At 62.3% G+C, this 16,828-nt stretch overlaps 8 protein-coding genes across 8 annotated transcripts; 4 read left to right on the top strand and 4 right to left on the bottom strand.

The window, feature by feature from the left end:
* Positions 1–45: 45 nt before the first annotated feature.
* CAV4 (voltage-gated ion channel superfamily) lies at positions 46–4,863 on the top strand (the record flags this gene model as incomplete). The annotated part of the gene is made up of 4 exons (XM_002502675.1): positions 46–763; positions 875–2,052; positions 2,224–3,050; positions 3,177–4,863. The coding sequence occupies 4 exons, from the start codon at positions 46–48 to the stop codon at positions 4,861–4,863; spliced, it is 4,410 nt and encodes a 1,469-aa protein (XP_002502721.1).
* An 84-nt stretch (positions 4,864–4,947) lies between these two features.
* On the bottom strand, positions 4,948–6,633 carry MICPUN_59007 (predicted protein; the record flags this gene model as incomplete). The annotated part of the gene is made up of 1 exon (XM_002503026.1): positions 4,948–6,633. The coding sequence occupies one exon, from the start codon at positions 6,631–6,633 to the stop codon at positions 4,948–4,950; it is 1,686 nt and encodes a 561-aa protein (XP_002503072.1).
* A 144-nt stretch (positions 6,634–6,777) lies between these two features.
* MICPUN_100807 (predicted protein) lies at positions 6,778–9,339 on the top strand (the record flags this gene model as incomplete). Its single annotated transcript, XM_002502676.1, has 1 exon — positions 6,778–9,339. One exon carries the CDS (start codon positions 6,778–6,780, stop codon positions 9,337–9,339), a length of 2,562 nt encoding a protein of 853 aa, XP_002502722.1.
* Positions 9,340–9,689: 350 nt separating this feature from the next.
* On the top strand, positions 9,690–11,711 carry MICPUN_59009 (predicted protein; the record flags this gene model as incomplete). Its single annotated transcript, XM_002502677.1, has 1 exon — positions 9,690–11,711. The coding sequence occupies one exon, from the start codon at positions 9,690–9,692 to the stop codon at positions 11,709–11,711; it is 2,022 nt and encodes a 673-aa protein (XP_002502723.1).
* A 52-nt stretch (positions 11,712–11,763) lies between these two features.
* On the bottom strand, positions 11,764–12,780 carry MICPUN_59010 (predicted protein; the record flags this gene model as incomplete). The annotated part of the gene is made up of 1 exon (XM_002503027.1): positions 11,764–12,780. One exon carries the CDS (start codon positions 12,778–12,780, stop codon positions 11,764–11,766), a length of 1,017 nt encoding a protein of 338 aa, XP_002503073.1.
* Positions 12,781–12,848: 68 nt separating this feature from the next.
* MICPUN_108359 (predicted protein) lies at positions 12,849–14,117 on the bottom strand. Its single transcript, XM_002503028.1, has one exon. It carries the CDS (start codon positions 14,072–14,074, stop codon positions 12,905–12,907), a length of 1,170 nt encoding a protein of 389 aa, XP_002503074.1. The 5' UTR covers positions 14,075–14,117; the 3' UTR covers positions 12,849–12,904.
* Positions 14,118–14,363: 246 nt separating this feature from the next.
* MICPUN_108360 (predicted protein) lies at positions 14,364–15,241 on the top strand. The gene has a single exon (XM_002502678.1). The coding sequence runs from the start codon at positions 14,381–14,383 to the stop codon at positions 15,113–15,115; it is 735 nt and encodes a 244-aa protein (XP_002502724.1). The 5' UTR covers positions 14,364–14,380; the 3' UTR covers positions 15,116–15,241.
* MICPUN_108361 (predicted protein) lies at positions 15,220–16,648 on the bottom strand. The gene has a single exon (XM_002503029.1). It carries the CDS (start codon positions 16,546–16,548, stop codon positions 15,265–15,267), a length of 1,284 nt encoding a protein of 427 aa, XP_002503075.1. The 5' UTR covers positions 16,549–16,648; the 3' UTR covers positions 15,220–15,264.
* Positions 16,649–16,828: the final 180 nt, after the last annotated feature.

The raw sequence follows: 16,828 nt of genomic DNA on the forward strand, positions 1-16,828 counted from the left end.
CTAACGCGCCTCACTCACGCGCTACTTTCGCAGTCAAAGACCAAGATGCCCAAAGTCGACAAGGACTTCGACGCGCCCTACTACGAACCCACCGTCTTCTTCTGCCTGTCAAAGGAAAATCCATTGAGGAGAGGGTGCATCAAGTTCATGGAGTGGGTGTGGTTCGACAGGTTTATTCTGCTCACAATCCTTGCGAACGCCATCGTGCTTTGCATGATGGAGCCGAAAAAGATCGAGGGCAGGGGTTGCGGCGACTTCAAGGCCACCAGCACGACTGGTGGAAACAGCGTCATCGAGGGGTCTGAGCTGGTTTTCACGACGATATTCACGCTCGAGATGCTGACGAAGGTTGTTGCGATGGGTTTCCTTGTCAACAAGGGATCGTACCTGAGGGACGGTTGGAACGTGATGGATTTCATCGTGGTGGTGATATCCCTGGTGTCGTTGCTGCCCGGGACTGGGTCCAATGCGAGCGCGCTGAGGGTGATTCGCGTGCTTCGGCCGCTGAGGACCCTCTCGGTGCTTCCAGGGATGCGAACGCTCATCGGCACAATCATTCGATCCGTGCCCATGATCGGCAACGTGGTGCTATTTTGCATCTTCTTCTTCACCATCTTTGGCATCTTCGGCCTCAACATCTTCATGGGCATCCTGAGGAACAGGTGCTTCACAGAGGTGGCTGGTAAAACTTGCGCGGATCTGACTGCCTCGATTGACGGTGAGTATGCGCTGATGTGCCGGGATGCAGTGAGCCCGACGAGCGGTGCCCTCACCGCGCACGTTCTTCTCGCCGATGACGACGAGAGGGCGTGCGCGACTTCGAAGATGCACTGGGAGGGGTACTTCTGCCCGACCGGCCAGATGTGCCTGAAAGGAAATAACCCCAACTACGGCATTACCCACTTTGACAATATTGGGTACGCCTGGCTGGCGATCTTCCAGTGCATCACGCTTGAGGGGTGGACGCCAATCATGTACATGACTATGGACGCCAGCACCGGATGGAGCGTGGTTTACTTCATCCTCCTGGTGTTCACCGGAGGTTTCTTCCTCCTGAACTTGGCGCTTGCGGTCATCACCGAGGTGTACGACGAGGAAAGCACCGAGGCGAGGGACGCCAAGGACGAGGAGGAGGACGCGGAGGACGCTGAGGAGGAGCGTAAACGTTTGATAAAGAAGGCTGCGCGCGACAAGAGGCATGAACTCGGCCTCTACTCGGATTCAGAGGATGACACTGACGACGACGAGGATGGGTCAAAGCGGCTGAGAAAGGAAGCCAGGCTTGCGCTGCAGGAGGAGGAGCGTCGAAAGGCAGAGAACGCGACGCTTGCGGGTCGAATCCGGCGATTCTTCAGGAAGATAATCGACTCGTGGTGGTTTAATCCGCTGTTCGTGGTATTGATCCTGATCAACACCCTCGCGCTGGCGATGGAGTACGACGGGATGCCGAAGGACTACGAGGATACTTTGACTACGATCAACTTGGTGCTTACGATTGCGTTCATGGTGGAGATGGTTTTCAAGGTGCTTGGACTCGGACCCAAGAAGTACGTCCAGGACAACTTCAACATCTTCGACGCACTCGTGGTGTTCATGTCCATCGTGGAGCTGGCGATGGCAAACTCTAGTTCGCTGTCGGCGCTCCGGTCGTTCAGGATTCTTCGGATTTTGAAGTTGGTGCGTTCGTGGAAGAAGCTGCAAAACTTCCTCTACACCATCTACCTCACCCTGATGAGCCTCGGAGAATTTTCTTTCGTGGTTATCTTGACTGTGTTCATCTTCGCGCTACTGGGCATGCAGATGTTCGGCGGCAAGATGTGCGGTTTGGACGACGGCGAGATCCCCCGGCACAACTTCGACACCCTCCTCTGGGCGCTCGTCACCGTGTTTCAGGTGCTCACCGGTGAGGACTGGAACGCCGTGATGTACGACGGCATGAAGGTTGGTGGGTCAGGGACTGCCCTCTACTTCGTGCTGCTGCTGATCATTGGGCAGTTCATGGTGCTGAACCTCTTCGTCGCCATCTTGCTGACCAACTTTGGCGAGCACGAGGTTAGCGATGAAATGCAGGACGCCCGGCTGCTTCTGGACAATGTCAAGTTCTTCAGCACCTATATGTCAAAGGAGACCGGAAAGGCCGAGTTGAGTCCGGCTGAGCGCGCCGAGAGGCGCTTCTGGGCTAACCTACCAGACAAGACGTTTAAACCCAGGGTGTTTGCCAAGTGGCTGAAGCTCGCGACCAAGGTGAAGGCCAAGCTCGAAGAGGAACAACGTCAGAAGGAGGAGGAAGCCGCGGAGCTCGTACGCAGAGAGGATGCGTTGAGGGAGGCGCGCAAGGAAGCCGAGGAGCTGAAGAAGAAGGACCTCGAGGCAAAAGGATACGGTCAGGTCCGCGAGGGTTCGTTGATCTGCGGCTTTTCGTGCTTCAATTGCGCACCCCAACCGGGCGGCGCACCCAAACCGCTGTGGAAGTTCGAAGGCAGATCGCTCGGCCTCTTTTCTGTCAACAACTACGTGCGTCGCTGGTGCTTCGGCGTAGTGGACGACAAGAAGTTCGACACGGTCATAATGTTTTTCATCATCTTGAGCTCATTGACTATGGCGTTTGAGAGCCCCAAGGTGCTGGAGAGCTCGACCGCGGACACCCTGGACATCATCGACTGGGTATTCACGATTATCTTCGCGCTTGAGATGGTTATGAAGTTGATCGCATACGGGGCAGTCGGATCAGACTTGCGCAAGAAAGGGTTGTTCTGCGACGACGGCGCGTACTTCCGAGACCCGTGGAACTGCATGGATGGCTTCATCGTGGGCATCTCGATCATTGCCAAGGCTCTTTCGAGTGGTGGTCTGGAATGGGTCAGGGCGCTGCGCACGATGAGGGTGCTCAGGCCGCTGCGCGTCATCTCCAGGGTGCCCGAGCTCAAGGTCGTGGTCAACGCACTCTTCCGCTCTTTACCGGGCCTCGGGAACGTCTTCTTGGTATCCTTGCTGTTCTGGCTCATCTTTGGCATCCTCGGCATGCAGCTCTTCATGGGCTCATTCGCGAAGTGCTACTATTACGATGATTCGGGCGCTCTGACGGATGACGACGACATCGAGGCCAAGTCTGCTTGCATCGACGGTTGGCACAACGTAACGGGTATCAGTCGAGCCTGGGATGCCATCAAGGCGAGCTGCAATGACGGAAGCATTTCTACGGAGGGTCTTTGCGTCAGTACATACAACACGAGCGAGTACAGGCTGCGCAGTTGGAGATCCCAGGACATGAACTTTGACAACGTGTTCAATGCCATGCAGACCCTGTTCGAGATGTCAACCACGGAGGGATGGACCGCGGTGATGTACATGGGCGTCGATGCCCGGTCACCCGATATGGCTCCCAAGCGGGATAACAACCCGCCCATTGCGTTCTTCTTCCTGGCGTTCATGATTGTCGCTAACTTCTTCATTCTCAACCTGTTCATCGGTATCATCTTGGATAACTTCGCACAGATCAGCGAGGAATCCGGTGATGGCGGCTCGGCAACGATGACAAAGGAGCAGAAGCTGTGGGTGCAGCGCAAGACTCAGCTGCTGGGCACAAAGGCGAAGAAAGATTACCCTACCGATCCCACTCGTAGTGCGGTATACAAGTTCGTGGAGAAGGAGCCGTTCGAATACTTCATCATGTTCGTCATCTTACTCAACGCAGTGATGATGGCGTGTGAATATTACGATCAGCCGGACTCTTGGACCAACGCGCTCGAGATCATGGGTTACATCTTCGGGGCGATATTCATCGGCGAGGCGGCATTGAAGCTATACGCCATGAACCCTTACGTGTACTTTGCAGACAGGTGGAACTGCTTCGACTTCTTCTGCGTCTTCATCACCGTCCTTGGCTGGGGCTTGGGTGGCGGCGGCGCAGCTTCGGTGTTGCGTGTGCTTCGTCTGGCAAGGATCTTCAGGCTCATTCGTAAACTCAAGGGTTTACGAATGCTTTTCAACACGCTGTTGATATCTGTCCCAGGCCTGATCAACATCGGTTCGCTTCTGTTCCTGTTGTGTTTCGTCTTCGCCATTCTGGGGATGAACCTGTTTGGCAAGGTGAAATTTGGGGAGAACCTGAATGAGCACGCGAACTTCAGGAATTTTGGCCAGTCGTTGCTCTTACTGCTGCGAATGGTCACAGGAGAAGCATGGAACTCGGTCATGTACGACTGCATGATCACCCCTGCGACAAGCGGTTGCGACGATTCGAGTAATTGCGCCATCGGCGAGTGCTGCGGTAGCCAGGGGGCGCCTGCGTACTTCATCGCGTTTGTCGTGCTCGGCACTTTTGTGACACTCAACCTTTTGATTGCGGTCGTCGTAGACAACTTTAGCAACCAGAAGAGAGAAGAGGAGGGTGAGGACGTGACGGATGACAACATCAAGGAGTTCGAGGTTGCGTGGAGAAGGCTTGATCCTGAGGTGACTGGCTATATCCCGCTATCTGAGGTGATCAACCTGATCAAGGAGACGCCGCCGCCGATGGGCACGTACGGCACGAACATCACGAGGATGGGGATGATCCGGTTCATGAAAAACCTCAACCTTCAGACGGGAGATTCGGAGTACCTCCATTACCAGGACGCACTCTCGGCGTTCACGACGAGGGCGATGGGGATTCATGTCAACGACCTCTCCGAAGAGACCAAGGACGAGGTCAAGCAGAGCCTTTCGGCCAAGGGGAAAATGTCGATGCAGAGCCTCGGGTCCGCAGAGGCGCTCAGGGAGCATGTCGATGGGGCGTCCGATGGCAGAGGGGTTGCGGTCGTTAACGGGAGATCACGATCGAGCCTGAAGCCTGGGTTGTCGATCGTCAAGGAGAGTCTCTGATGTCGCCAAGATTAGCACGGCGGGAGGTAAACACCTTCTCATCTCATTCATTGAATTGAACAATCTTTCAAACCGAAAAATCGACTAGTTGCCGCTCGCCCGAAGCATCGCTCCCACCCTCATCTCACTCGCGTCGACGTAGGCTCTCGCGATCGCCTCGTGCTCCATTTCGTCCGCTGCCATACCCTCAACCCTGGTTACCGAAGCCTCCACGTACCTTCGAGCGAAAGTTGCCGGAGACGCGCCGTCCATCATGGTGTTGGGGGATAACGTGGATACCAGGGGTCCATACGGTCCCTCGTCTTCCTCTTCACCCTCACCCCCGTCTGAAGGAGATGACCACGCGTTCTCTGCGCTATACCTCATGTTTCCGACCGCGTGCATCGCCTCGTGCGATACCCGGACGGTGACGTCCTCATCCTCCTCTTTGCCGCGGTCCGCCGGAAACTTTGGTCCGGGAGTCTTAAACCTCGAGAAGTTTGGAACCTTGCCAGCGCCGACCCAATTCGCTTGCTCTCTCGCACTCATCTCTTCCCACACCACGTCTTTGGGAGGAGACAGCGCCGTGAGCGGCGCCATGGACCTATCCGTAAACGACGGAGACTTGACGATGCGGATTTGCGCCTTGCGCGTTAGCCCGTACCGACCGTTCTCACCCCTCACCGGCCGCTTCGTACCAACCACCGGCGTCGCACACACCAGCGGCGAATCGCAGAAGAACCTGTTGCCGGCAACGGCGCCGGGCTGCTTAACCTCGGTCGACGACGGTGACTTTTGCGATCGATTCGGATCGACGGCGGCGAGCGTCGGCGCCGGAGTCTTCGCGTCGCAACCCGCGTCTCTGACATCTTTGACGTCTCGCAGCTGCTTCGCCGGCGTGGCGGGGGACGCGGGTGGCGCCGCGTTCTCGTCGTTTGCGATCGTCGTCACCCTCGGATGGAACGTCACCCTCTTTTGGTCCAAAGAAGAGGGACCGTTCACCTCGTCCTCGTCGTCCTCGTCCGTGGTCGCGTCGGACGCCGGCGACTGGGCGCCCCCGTCGGAGGCTGTTGACGCGGCTCTCGCGGCTGCCCTCACCGCGGCCAACGCGGCGGTTCGTCTCTTCCTCGATGACGACGACAACGGAGGGGACGAACTTCTCGTCACCACGCGCCCCAGTCCACCCGACGCGTGCGGTCGAATCGGGGTCTTCGACGCGGATCCTCCGAACGACGAAGACCGATCCTCGTCTGTGTCGTTGTTGACCTGGACCGAGTTGCCGTCCCCCTCATGCCCCGCGTTCGCGTCGCCCCCGGCGGGACCCTCGCGCGACGTTCGAGCCTTCACTTTGCCCTCCTCAACGTCTTTGTCGTCGATGTCGTCGTAGTCTCCCGCATTCTCGGTCGACGCGGTGATTTCCGTCGCGTCCGAGGCTGTGTTCGCCAGCCTTTCCTCATTCCCCTCTGCTCCCGGAACCACGATATCGGCTCCCCGCGACGACACGACCGCCTCCGAGTCGATCGTCGGCGCGCTTCCCGAGGTACTCGAGGCCTCAGACGCGGTCGGTGCGATATCTTCGGACGACGATACCGGGATGGGCTCGTTTCCCCCACGACGGCGCGCCTGTCGGGGCACCGTCCCAAGGCGGGTAGGCGCGTCCCGAGCGTTTCCCGACGATTTCGTGGCATCACGGCGCGTATCCCTGCTCAGACGCCGACCGACACCCTGGCGCCTCCGCGCGACGAACAAGCAGACGCCGCCGACGGCTACGAAGACCTGAGGGATTCCCATCACGTCTCTCGTGCCCAATTCTCGGCGTCGGTCGCTGTGGCTCGCTAAGGAAGGAGCTGGCTTCTTGTTCCTTCCAGGACCGGACCGTTGTTGCTCGGATCAGCCAAAAAAGTTCAAATCAGTCGTGGGGCGCGCTCGCCGGACATGGCGAGCACGCTGTCGAGCGAGATATGGGAGCTACGCGAGGGTCTCAACGTCCCTCCAGTGCCTTGGATTCGCGATAAGCCGCTTCCCACCGTTGAAGACCCCCGTAAGGCTGAGCGCGACCGCAAGTACGCGGAGAACGAGGCGCGCATCAGGGAGCTCAGGCAACAGCGCAAGGTGCTCAGGATGAAGGCCGAGCGGAGGGTGGCGCGCGAGAAGGAGGGACTTCCCAGCGCCGGAATGACTCGCGAGCAGCTCATCAAGCACGAGGCTGAGGTCAAGTTGAACGACATGGCCAAGGTGGTGGATTTCCACGTGCAGAAGCTCGAGCAGATGAAGGCGCGAGCGGAACAGCGTCGTTCGAACCCGTTGTTCGCCGGACAGAACGAGAAGATCGAGGCGCTGCGGCGGCGGATCGAGCACGAAAACGCCATGTACGAGCTCGAACGAACGCAAAGGGCAGAGGCCGCGAAGAAGAAACAGGAGGAGGAGGTGCGACGGCAGCGGGAGAAGCACGACGAGATCATCGCCAAACGCGAGGAAAGCGAACGGGCCAAGAAGGAGGAGGAGGAGAAGAAACGGCGGGAGACGGAAGAGAAGAAGAGCGCGACGGAGGAGCGGCTGGAGCGGCTCGAGAGAGAGGCGAGGGAGGAACGGGAGCGCAGGGAAAAGCTCGAGAGAGAGGCGAGGGAGGAACGGGAGCGCAGGGAAAAGCTCGAGCTGGAGTTGCGGCGCGTGCGGGAGAATCCACCAACCCCGCCACCCGCGCCGGCGCAACCGGCGACGAGCATACCCATCACGGACGATTCCTTCGACGAGGACCCGCCCGGCGTGGCGAACGTCCCACGCGTGACGGAACCGACGGCTGATGGAACGCACGTTCGGCCGCCGAAGTCCCCTGGGACGACGTCTGAAGCTTCCCCGCGTGTCGACTCGCAAAGTCACCAACCGCCGAAGGACGCGTCCGCGGAGTTCTCGGACTCGGCCGACTTCCTCGACGAGTCCAACGAGGAACGCGAGCGCGAAAAGTGGAACGCGGAGCTCGAGCGGCGGCGCAGGGAACTCGAGGATGAGCGCGCGGCTGAAAAGGCGAAGATCGCGTCCGAGGTTGACGCGCAGGTTGAGGCGAGGGTGAGGCTGATGAAGGGTGAGGCAGATAAAACTGACGCGCCGGCGGATGACGCGCGTTACGAAGACGATTTCGAATCGCCCACGTCTCCGTCGCCCAGGCCGGCGGTGCCCGTCGTATTGAGCTCTCCTAATAAAGCGGAGGTGCGCGGGGGTCCGTCCGGCGCGGGGCACGTCGTTCCCAGGGGTGAGCGGCTTCGGGTGTTGGACCGACTCCTCGAGCGCGTGTACGACCTTCGTTTTGACGGGGAATTTTACGACGCCGCCGACCCGAAGAGGACCGGCGAGGACGTCATCGCGGGCGTCTTCGTTCGCGCCTGCGACGCGGTGGACGACGGGTCACCGCTGGGTGAAACCTGCGCCATCGCGTGCGACGCGGTGACTGCGTTAGTTCGATCGATCCCGAAAGGCGACGGCGAACCGGCTCCGGCGTCTTTCCTCGACGATTCAGACGACGGCGCTTTCATGGCTCAGGAGGGATTCCCGCGGCATAACGACGAGCTGTCCGAGCCCGACGCGCTCTTCGCCGCGCAGGAGCTCCGCGATCGACAGACGACGGACGGGTACGACGCGTGGACCGCGCTGTTGGCTCATTTTTATCAGATGGCCGAGGCGGGCGCGGTTGATCCTCGCGCGGCGGCGGAGGCGATGGCGGAGATGCTCGTCCCCCCGGATCGATCCAACACGTCCAGGGCGACGCGCACGAGAAAGACGGCGCGTCTCGCGCAGCTCATTCGAGCGCTCTTCGCGTGCTACGATCCGTTCGCCCCACCCCCGCCCGGTCACGCGCCGTCGTGGCGCAGGAACGCGACGCCCAGGTCGGTGACTCGGTCGACGGAGCGACGCGCGAGGGCGGCGCTCAAGACGGAACCAGGAGCAACGTCGGCGTCGGGCGGCGGGCTTTTCGGAACCAACCTCGCGACGTCGTTCATCAAGCCGGGCGGCGGTAAGGGTTTAGGGTTAACACCAAACCCTAACACCGCGTCGAACGTCCCTCCGACGACGGCGTACGCGTCCCAGTTTGGCAACGGTCTGGACGACAGCGACGAGCTCGAAGCCGCGATGATGGCGACGGCGCCGCCTCCGCCGCGGAACACGTACCGGGCGCCTCCCCCGCCTCCCGTCGAGGTGCCCGCCAGCTCTCCTCAGGCGGCGAACACTCCCACTCCCAAGGCGGCGACGACTCCCAGCCCCGGGCGTCCGCCTCGTTCGCCAAAGGCGCAGACGCATCAGGCGGCGGCGGCTAGTGACGGCGGCAAAAGCAAGCGGACAACCGCCAGGACGGGCCCGACGGGCGCGGCGGCGAAGGTTGGGAGCATCGTCAACCGCGCGTTCGGCGTCGACGACGGCGACGATAGCCTGAACGCGTCGGGGCTTTTGGATCAGATGGAGCCGGAAAAGTCGCTCAACGCGAGTGATAGCTTCGACTTTTAGCGGCTGGTAGCGAGAAGGAACCTCCCTCCCTTGTGGTCCAAGTATGTGGAAAATAGACCCGCCCGACTTGATTTCACGGTTCGGCCCACGGATGGCTGTCGAGCCGCGAAAAATGCGAGCGCTGGAGAAAACCCGGCGGTAGGGCAATTCTGTCGGCCGCGCCGATCGGCCGCGGACAGATCGGCAGCGCGCGAACCCGTTTCGCCGCTTCGTCCCGGAATCCGCGCCTTTCCAGCAGGCAACGGTCCACAAACCGGTGTCCCGCGCCTCCTCGCTCGCGTAACCTCCGCGCGCGCGTGCACCAGTCTCGGACCGATCCCGATCTACGGGCCACCGCCAGATCGATCGCGATGGAGGGACCGCCTCTTCCCCCGGGTCCTCCCCCGCCCGGGCACTTCGACGACCGCGGCGGTCCCGGCGGCGGCGGACATAAGCGCGGGCGCTCGCCTCCGCGCGGTGGACCCCCGTTCGACCGCGACGACCGCTACGACGGCCGCCCTCCTCCGCGGTCGCCCCAGCGCCGCAGGTTCAACGACGGCGGCCGGGGTCCCGGGCGACGCTTCCCGGGGCGAAGGGGCGGCCGCCGAGACGACGACGAGCCCCTGAGCTTCCGCGAGTTCACCATCCAGCACCTTCCCGACCACATCGCCCCCGCCGAGGCTGAGCGCGCGTACCAGAGGTACCAGGAGACGCACGCCGAGAAATTCAGGGAGCGCAACTTTCACGACGTCAAGAACGATCCCAAGCTCCGCGAGTTACACGACCCGCGGAAGCTGGACGGGCCCTTCCGTACCCGCGCAGAGCTCGCGGCGGACGCCGCGAAGGAGTTCCACGAGCGACTCGCCGCCGGGACGCTGGAGATGCCTAAACCAGCGGAGGCGCCCCCGACGGCGCCGGACCCGCCAAAGGATGACAAGGATGACGACGCCGGAGATGCCCCCGCCGACGAGCGCCGACACCACCGACCGTTCCCCCAACGACCTTTTGAGAGGCGCGACGCGCGCGGGCGGTTCCCCGTCCCTCCCCAGGCTTGGAACCCCACCCGTTTGGCGCACGACCTGCGCAACCTCGTGCGTTTGGTCAAGTCCTTGGACGAGGAAAAAGGCGTCGAGTCGGCGTGGACGGAGAGCGCGGACGTCAAGGCGGTTCTCGACGCGCCGGACCCGACCCCGCACCTCGGCAGGGAACCCGCGAGGGCCGCGCCGCCCCCGAAGAAGAGCCACACGGACGACAAGGTTGCGCCCGCCGAGGGTGCCGACCAGGGTGCCGACATGGAGACGGACGAGCCCGCCCCCGCGCAGGGGGAGGAGATCGAGGGCGACGGCACCGGCGGCGTCGACCAGGACGCCCTCGCCGAGGCGGTCGACGTTCGCATCGCGTACCTCTGGAGGGTGCACGGCGTGGACTACTACGCTCGACAGGAACTCTCCGTGGCGGACTACGTCTCGTCACCCCCCGCGGGTCGCGTCGACGCTGAGTCAGCATGCCTCATGCGCGCCGCCAAACCCTCCGACCCGACGGCGTGGGAGGACGACAAGGGCGACGAGGGCAAGGATGGGGACGCCAACGACGAGGACGACGCCGGTGACAAAACCGACGGTGACAAAACCGACGGCGAGAAGCCCGACGGCGAGAAGCCCGCCGACGCCGCCCCCGACTCCTCGGGTAAGCACCAGCGACGGAGGAGGACCGCGGCGGAGACTTGGGCGTTTCACACCGATCGCTGGTGCGTCGATCGGGTGACCCGCGGCGACCCGGAGGAGGCTCGCCTCGGCCGCGCCCGCGCCGACCGTGACCTCAACGCGTGGATGGACTCGTGCATCGTGAAGCACGACGAGAACAGGTACGGGTGCACGCTCAGCGCCAAGCTGTTCGTCTCCCCCGAGTACGTCCTGAAGCACATCAAGAACAAGCAGGGCGCGGCGGTTGACGCCCAGCTCGATAAGATCTACGACAGGATCTACATGGAGAACTACCTCGCCGCGGCCAAAAAGGAGGACCTGGCGGCTAAGCGCCAGAAGAGGCAGGAGCGCGAGGAGCGCCTCCGCGACGGGGCTGGCGGCCGCGGCGGTAGGTCTTTCGACGGCGGTCGAGGCGGTCGCGGCGGGCGGGGCCCCCGCGACCGGAACCAGTTCCAGAGGCCCCAGATCAGCGTCATGCAGGCTGCGCCCGGCATGATGCTGGTGCCGGCGGAGGGAGCGGGGCCCAACGGTCCTTACGTGCAGGTACCCGCGCCCGAGGCGGGCGGGGATGCCCCCGAGGGCGGGCAGCAGCAGGTGGTTGTCGTGGCCGAGGGCAAGGGTGGCAAGAGGTATCAGGACATCGACGCGCCCAAGTCGAACCGCGTCGTCCTGGACTACGGTGACATCTAACACTTAGAGGAGAAAAAAGTCAGATGAAATGAATGACACATCTATCGTAACGTCAGCGAATGAGTGCGCCCGAGAATTGAACCCCGCGTCGAACGTCCGCCGGGCCCCCTCCCGTGCGGAACCGGGTCATCGCTCGACCTCCCACGTACAGACTCGAGAATCCGACGGCGGCCCAGACGAGGACGTTCAGGAAGGAGAGGAAACCGACAAACTCGTCCCAGGCCCCATCCGCGTTCGAAAATATGAGCATCGTCGTTATAACCCCGGCGCACATGGTTCCAACCACGGGTATAGACGCTAGCATCCAGACCACCATCAAAAAATGAAAAAAAAAGTGGACGAAGAATCGAATGTATTGCGCGGACGTGAACATGTTGTGTCGTGTTCTCTTTCCCGCGTTGTACAGAACCCGATACCACGTCTGAAACGATATCGGAACTCCCGCGGCGGCGAAGAGGCAAGCGAAAAACCAGTCCCCGATGCCCGACCCGCCGATGGTAAAGTTTAGGGTGATGACTAAAAAATTGAGGCAGTATCCGAAGCTCGCGAGCATCCATGTCATGTACGCTGCGGTCACCATACCCCGATTCTCTTCGGCCACCTCGGCTCGAATGTCATGATAGAGCACAGGGCGGCAGGATGGCCAGTTGGGCCTTTTCTCCAGTGTGGCGGAAATCTCATCATACGCATCCTCTCTCACGCGAAGCTCAGCCTCCTTTTTGTCCAGTTCTCGAGCCTTCCTGGCTAAGGCCTCATCGTCGATCGTGCCCTCGCCGAGCATTCCGGTTTCATCTTCGACGCGGTAATGGGACGAGAACGACGCCGCGACGTGGCCGCCGCCGAAGCCAAACAACCCGGAGAGATTGTCCGGCGGCGCGTAGGGGTCCCTCGGCTTTTCTTCCAGCCTCGGCCTCGGTATCTCCCCGGAGGAAGCTCCCTTGGGGACGACGTCGTGCACGCTCGCGGCCGTGAGGGAGGGATCCGCGAAAGGATTGACATCCTCCTCATCCTCATCCTCCTTGACCAAAACTGTAAGGTGCGAGCCTTCGTTGCTCGTCGAGGACGACATCGCGCGTCGTAAAGTGAAGCAAGCTTTCTCGGACGTGACAAACACCACGAGTCACCTCAAATATTTTTCCCAAACAAGTTCGTTCGTATTACAAGCAACAGAGCAATATAGGCACTCCCCCTTTCTACTGGGGCTTCGGGGCCGCCTCGATGACCTTTAAGCAATCAGCGACGCTCGCACCCTCCTCCATCGCCCTCGTGAGCGCGTCGAAGGACGCCTCGTGTCGCTTCAACATGCTCGCCGCCTGCCACACCGCCCACCTGGTCACCTGCTGTTGCGACTGATCGCTCAGCTTGGGCTCCGCCTTGTTGAGGATGCGCTGCAGATCCCTGAGATCCGCCTCCTGTCCCCTCACGTCCTCGAACGCCAGGGCCTCCGCCGCCACTCCCGCCATGGACACGCACGCCAGCGGGAGCATCGTCTTCTCGCTGATGGCAATCTTGCCGTACACCTTGCGCTCCAGCTTCGCCTCCAGGAAATCGGTGTGCGCCGCGCCGAGACCCAAGGAGTAGCCCGCCACGGGCACGCCGAGCATGTACCCCACCAAGAAGTGCGCCGCCTCGTGCCTGGCGATGCGGTTGCGATACTCCGGAGATATACGCGCGAATCGGTCGATGGCCACCTGGAGCAAGCCGGGTGCGGTGGACCCCACGGCGAGGACGGCGAGGGAGATGCCGCCGATGAGGTACGATCCGAAGGCGCCCCAGTCGCCGGGCAGGGTGGCGCCGACGATGAGAGCCAGGAAGGAGGTGGACATGGTGACGCCGACGATGAAGTTGAAGTCGTTGGTGTTGTTGGGTTGGCCAATCTGCGAGCTGTTCTTCACTCCCATCTGGTTCAACTCGTTGGGGAAGATGTTGCGCCGGGTCAGCTCGGGGTAGCAGTCCCATCGCGAGGTCTCGCCCGCAGCCTTCATGCCGTTCAGCACCGAGCGCACGGTCCCGGTCGCGTTCTCGGCCGCCTCCGCGCGCTCGGACGGCGGAAGATCCTTGATGGCGTCGAGGCACTTCGCGAGCTTCACGTAACCCTCGGCGGCTCCGATGGGCGCGACGTCGGGCACGGCGTCGGACTCGACGTCGGGAGACACGACATCAACGGAGGAGGAGCCCTCGGCGTTGACGACCAGGGAGGCGCGGCGCCTGGCGCCGGCACCGAGCGTCAAGGAGCGACGAAGGGAGGAGGAGGTGCCCACGAAACGTCCGGGGACGGGGACGCGAGACCTCTGACGCGGCGGCGCGGTCTTTCCGGCGAGGCGGACGGCGTTCGCGGTCGTCGCGATGCTCAAGGAGTTCATATCGGAGGCGTGCGTTCGTTACCGAGCGATCGACGGTGGATCGGCGCCGCGGGTTGTGGATAGCCGATGCGAGCGATGGAAAGCGAAACTGGCTCCTTTCTGCTGCGCTCTCCTTGCGCCACGTCATCGGTTCGGTCGGTCGAAACGCATAGACCCAGGACCACGAGTCAATCAGGCCGATCAATTCGCGTTCCGGTCGGACACCCGGCGTTTTGTGGCGCAAAAAAGTGCCAAGACGAGCGCGTGTCGTGGTCGCGCGCGCGGCACTCTCGAGCGCGCTTCGCCGCACAAGTCAAGTAAGAGAACATGCAGGTCATCGCCTCCCACCGCGTCATCGCTCCCAGCCGCGCGGCGCTCGCGTCCAAGCCCGTGCGCTCGCTCCGCCGCGCGTCCGGCTCCGTCGCCCGTCGTTCGGCCGATCGCGTTATCCTGTCCACCCGCGCCATGGCCGAGGAGGGCGCCGCCGACGACGACTTCGAGTCCCGCCTCGGCGCGCTCCGCGGCAAGCGCTCCAAGCGTTCCGCGGACGACGTCGCAGCCAAGACGGCCGTCAAGGACGCCGAGCCGGTCAAGAAGGCCACCCCTTCCGGCCAGAGGCGCAAGGGCGTCGCCGATTTCACCACCGTCGGTTCCGTGGAGGAGCCCGCGGGTGCCAACTGGGGGAGCGAGACCGTGGTGTACGAGGGTCCTCCCTCGCGCGGTGAGATCATCGCCAACGTCGCCATGTCCTGGACCGTCGTCTGGCTGCCCCTGACCATCTCCGCGATCGGTCGCGGGCTGTGGGTGAACTACAGGATCACCGACAAGCGCGTCAGCGTGCTCTCCACCTCCCCGCTGAGGACGGAGAGGATCGACGTGCCGCTGAAGGAGATCACCGACGTCATCGCCATCGGACGCGGCGTCGGACTTTGGGGAGACATGGTCATCACGCTCAAGAACGGCGAGAAGGTGGAGCTTCGGAGCATGCCGGACTTCAAGGACATTGAGAAGCACATCAAGTCCAACATGGGAACCGCGGACCCCGAGCTGGCGAAGCTGTGAAGCCTCGACGATGGACGACTGGACGGGCGACGCGCGGGAGGGGGGAGCGCGCCGCCGTCGATGCAACACCACCAATACGATACCTATTAGCGCGGCGTTTTTGTGACAAGAATTGATTCGAGTATTAAATGTCATCGCGAACGCCGTCGTCAGTCGGAGCCCTCGTAATCGTCGTCGTCGTCGGTTCCGTCCTCCTCGTCCTCGTCCTCCTCGTCAGCCTCAAAAGCCGCGGCGGTCTCCTTGCCTCGATTCCTCTTCTCCCGGCCCAGCCTGTCCATCTCTCGTTCCTTCGCCTCGGCGACGAGACGCGCGAAGGTTCTCCGTTCGTCGCCGTTGAGAGTCTTGGACCACAGGTTGCTGAGCAGCACGTTCGCGGTCTCCGCAGACAGCCGCGGGTACGCCAACAGAATATTGCGGCGCACCACCTTGCAGAACAACTGCTTCGGGGTGATGTCACTGTACGGATCGAGCCGAAACACCTTGTCAGCCTCCTCCGGCGCCTCCTCCTCAGCCTCCCACGCCAACTTGTCCAACCTCGCCTTATCCGCGGCAGCCTTCTCGCGTCTCTTTCTCTCCTCCTCCGCGTCGCGCTCGCGTCGCTCCTCGCGCTTTCTCTCCTCGGACTCCTCTTCCTCCTCTTCCTCGGGTGTCGGCTCCTCTTCTTCTTCTTCTATCTCCTCCTCGTCTTCGTCTTCCTCCTCGTCGAGTTTGGCACTCGAGGCCAGAACCCGTCGCCAGGCGGGGGAATCGGAACGGTCGGTGAGGATCGAGATGCTGACATGGCGCCGCCGCCTCTTTCGCCTCCCGCCGCCGGCGACGACGATCCCGAGCTCCTCCTCGTAATCGGACTCGTCATCGTCGTCGTCGTTCTCGTCAGAAGACTCGGAGGACTGCGAGAGCACCGCAGCCTTTCTGGACATCTTGAGCCTGCTCGCCGGACTCTGTGGACTCGCGGCGATCTCAACCGGGTGGGTCTCAGCCGCCTTTGTTCCGCTCAGCTTTATCGGGCTCGGCGCTGGCGACTCGATTCGGACGCCGGTTTGACGCGCGAGCGCCTTCTGCGCCGACGCCGCCCGATTCCGTTCCCAACGTTGCCAGTACGTCTCTTCATCTTCGCTGGAGTCGGTGCCCAGACCGTCGTCCTCCTCCCCGCCGGCGCCGGCGCTCTCCTCGGACGCATCTTTGCTCGCATCGGGATCGCGCACCCGGGGGTTCGTCCCTTCCTCGGTCGTCCCTTCCTCGATGGCCTCGTCGAGCTCCCGGTTCGAGGCATCCTCGTCGTAGTTCACCGGCTTCCTCGTTCGAATATCGTGCGAACCCTCGTAGTCGCGGCGCTCGAACCTCGCGTGCCTCGTCGGCCGTTCCTCGATGGCCTCGGCGAGCTTCCTGTCGAAGGCGCGCTCGTCGTAGTTGACCTGCTTCCTCTCGCGCATGACGCGACCCGAAGTTTGTTGCGTCTTCAGGTCGTTCGCGCGGGCCTGGTCCGCGACGGCGCGTTCCCTGTCCGCGACTGCCTTCAGACGCCTCTTCTCGTTTCTCGCTCGTTCCTCCTCCTCGCGCGCCTCTCGCTTCAACCGCTTCTCCTCCTCGATCCTCGCCAGCTTTTTCGCCGCGCGCTCCGCGTCCTGCCTCGCGAGCTCCTGCGACACCGCGAGCCTCGAGGCGACGCGTTTGACATCCTCGCTCAGGCGAAGCTGCCGCGCCGTGCCCGGG

Source organism: Micromonas commoda, chromosome 6 (assembly GCF_000090985.2).
Source record: "Micromonas commoda chromosome 6, complete sequence".
Classification (NCBI taxonomy): Eukaryota; Viridiplantae; Chlorophyta; class Mamiellophyceae; order Mamiellales; family Mamiellaceae; genus Micromonas; species Micromonas commoda.

What these genes read in the sequence shown, in the direction of transcription:
- MICPUN_108359 (XM_002503028.1), bottom strand. Translation starts at nt 14,074, where the DNA reads ATGAACTCCTTGAGCATCGCGACGACCGCGAACGCCGTCCGCCTCGCC.
- MICPUN_108360 (XM_002502678.1), top strand. Translation starts at nt 14,381, where the DNA reads ATGCAGGTCATCGCCTCCCACCGCGTCATCGCTCCCAGCCGCGCGGCG.
- MICPUN_108361 (XM_002503029.1), bottom strand. Translation starts at nt 16,548, where the DNA reads ATGCGCGAGAGGAAGCAGGTCAACTACGACGAGCGCGCCTTCGACAGG.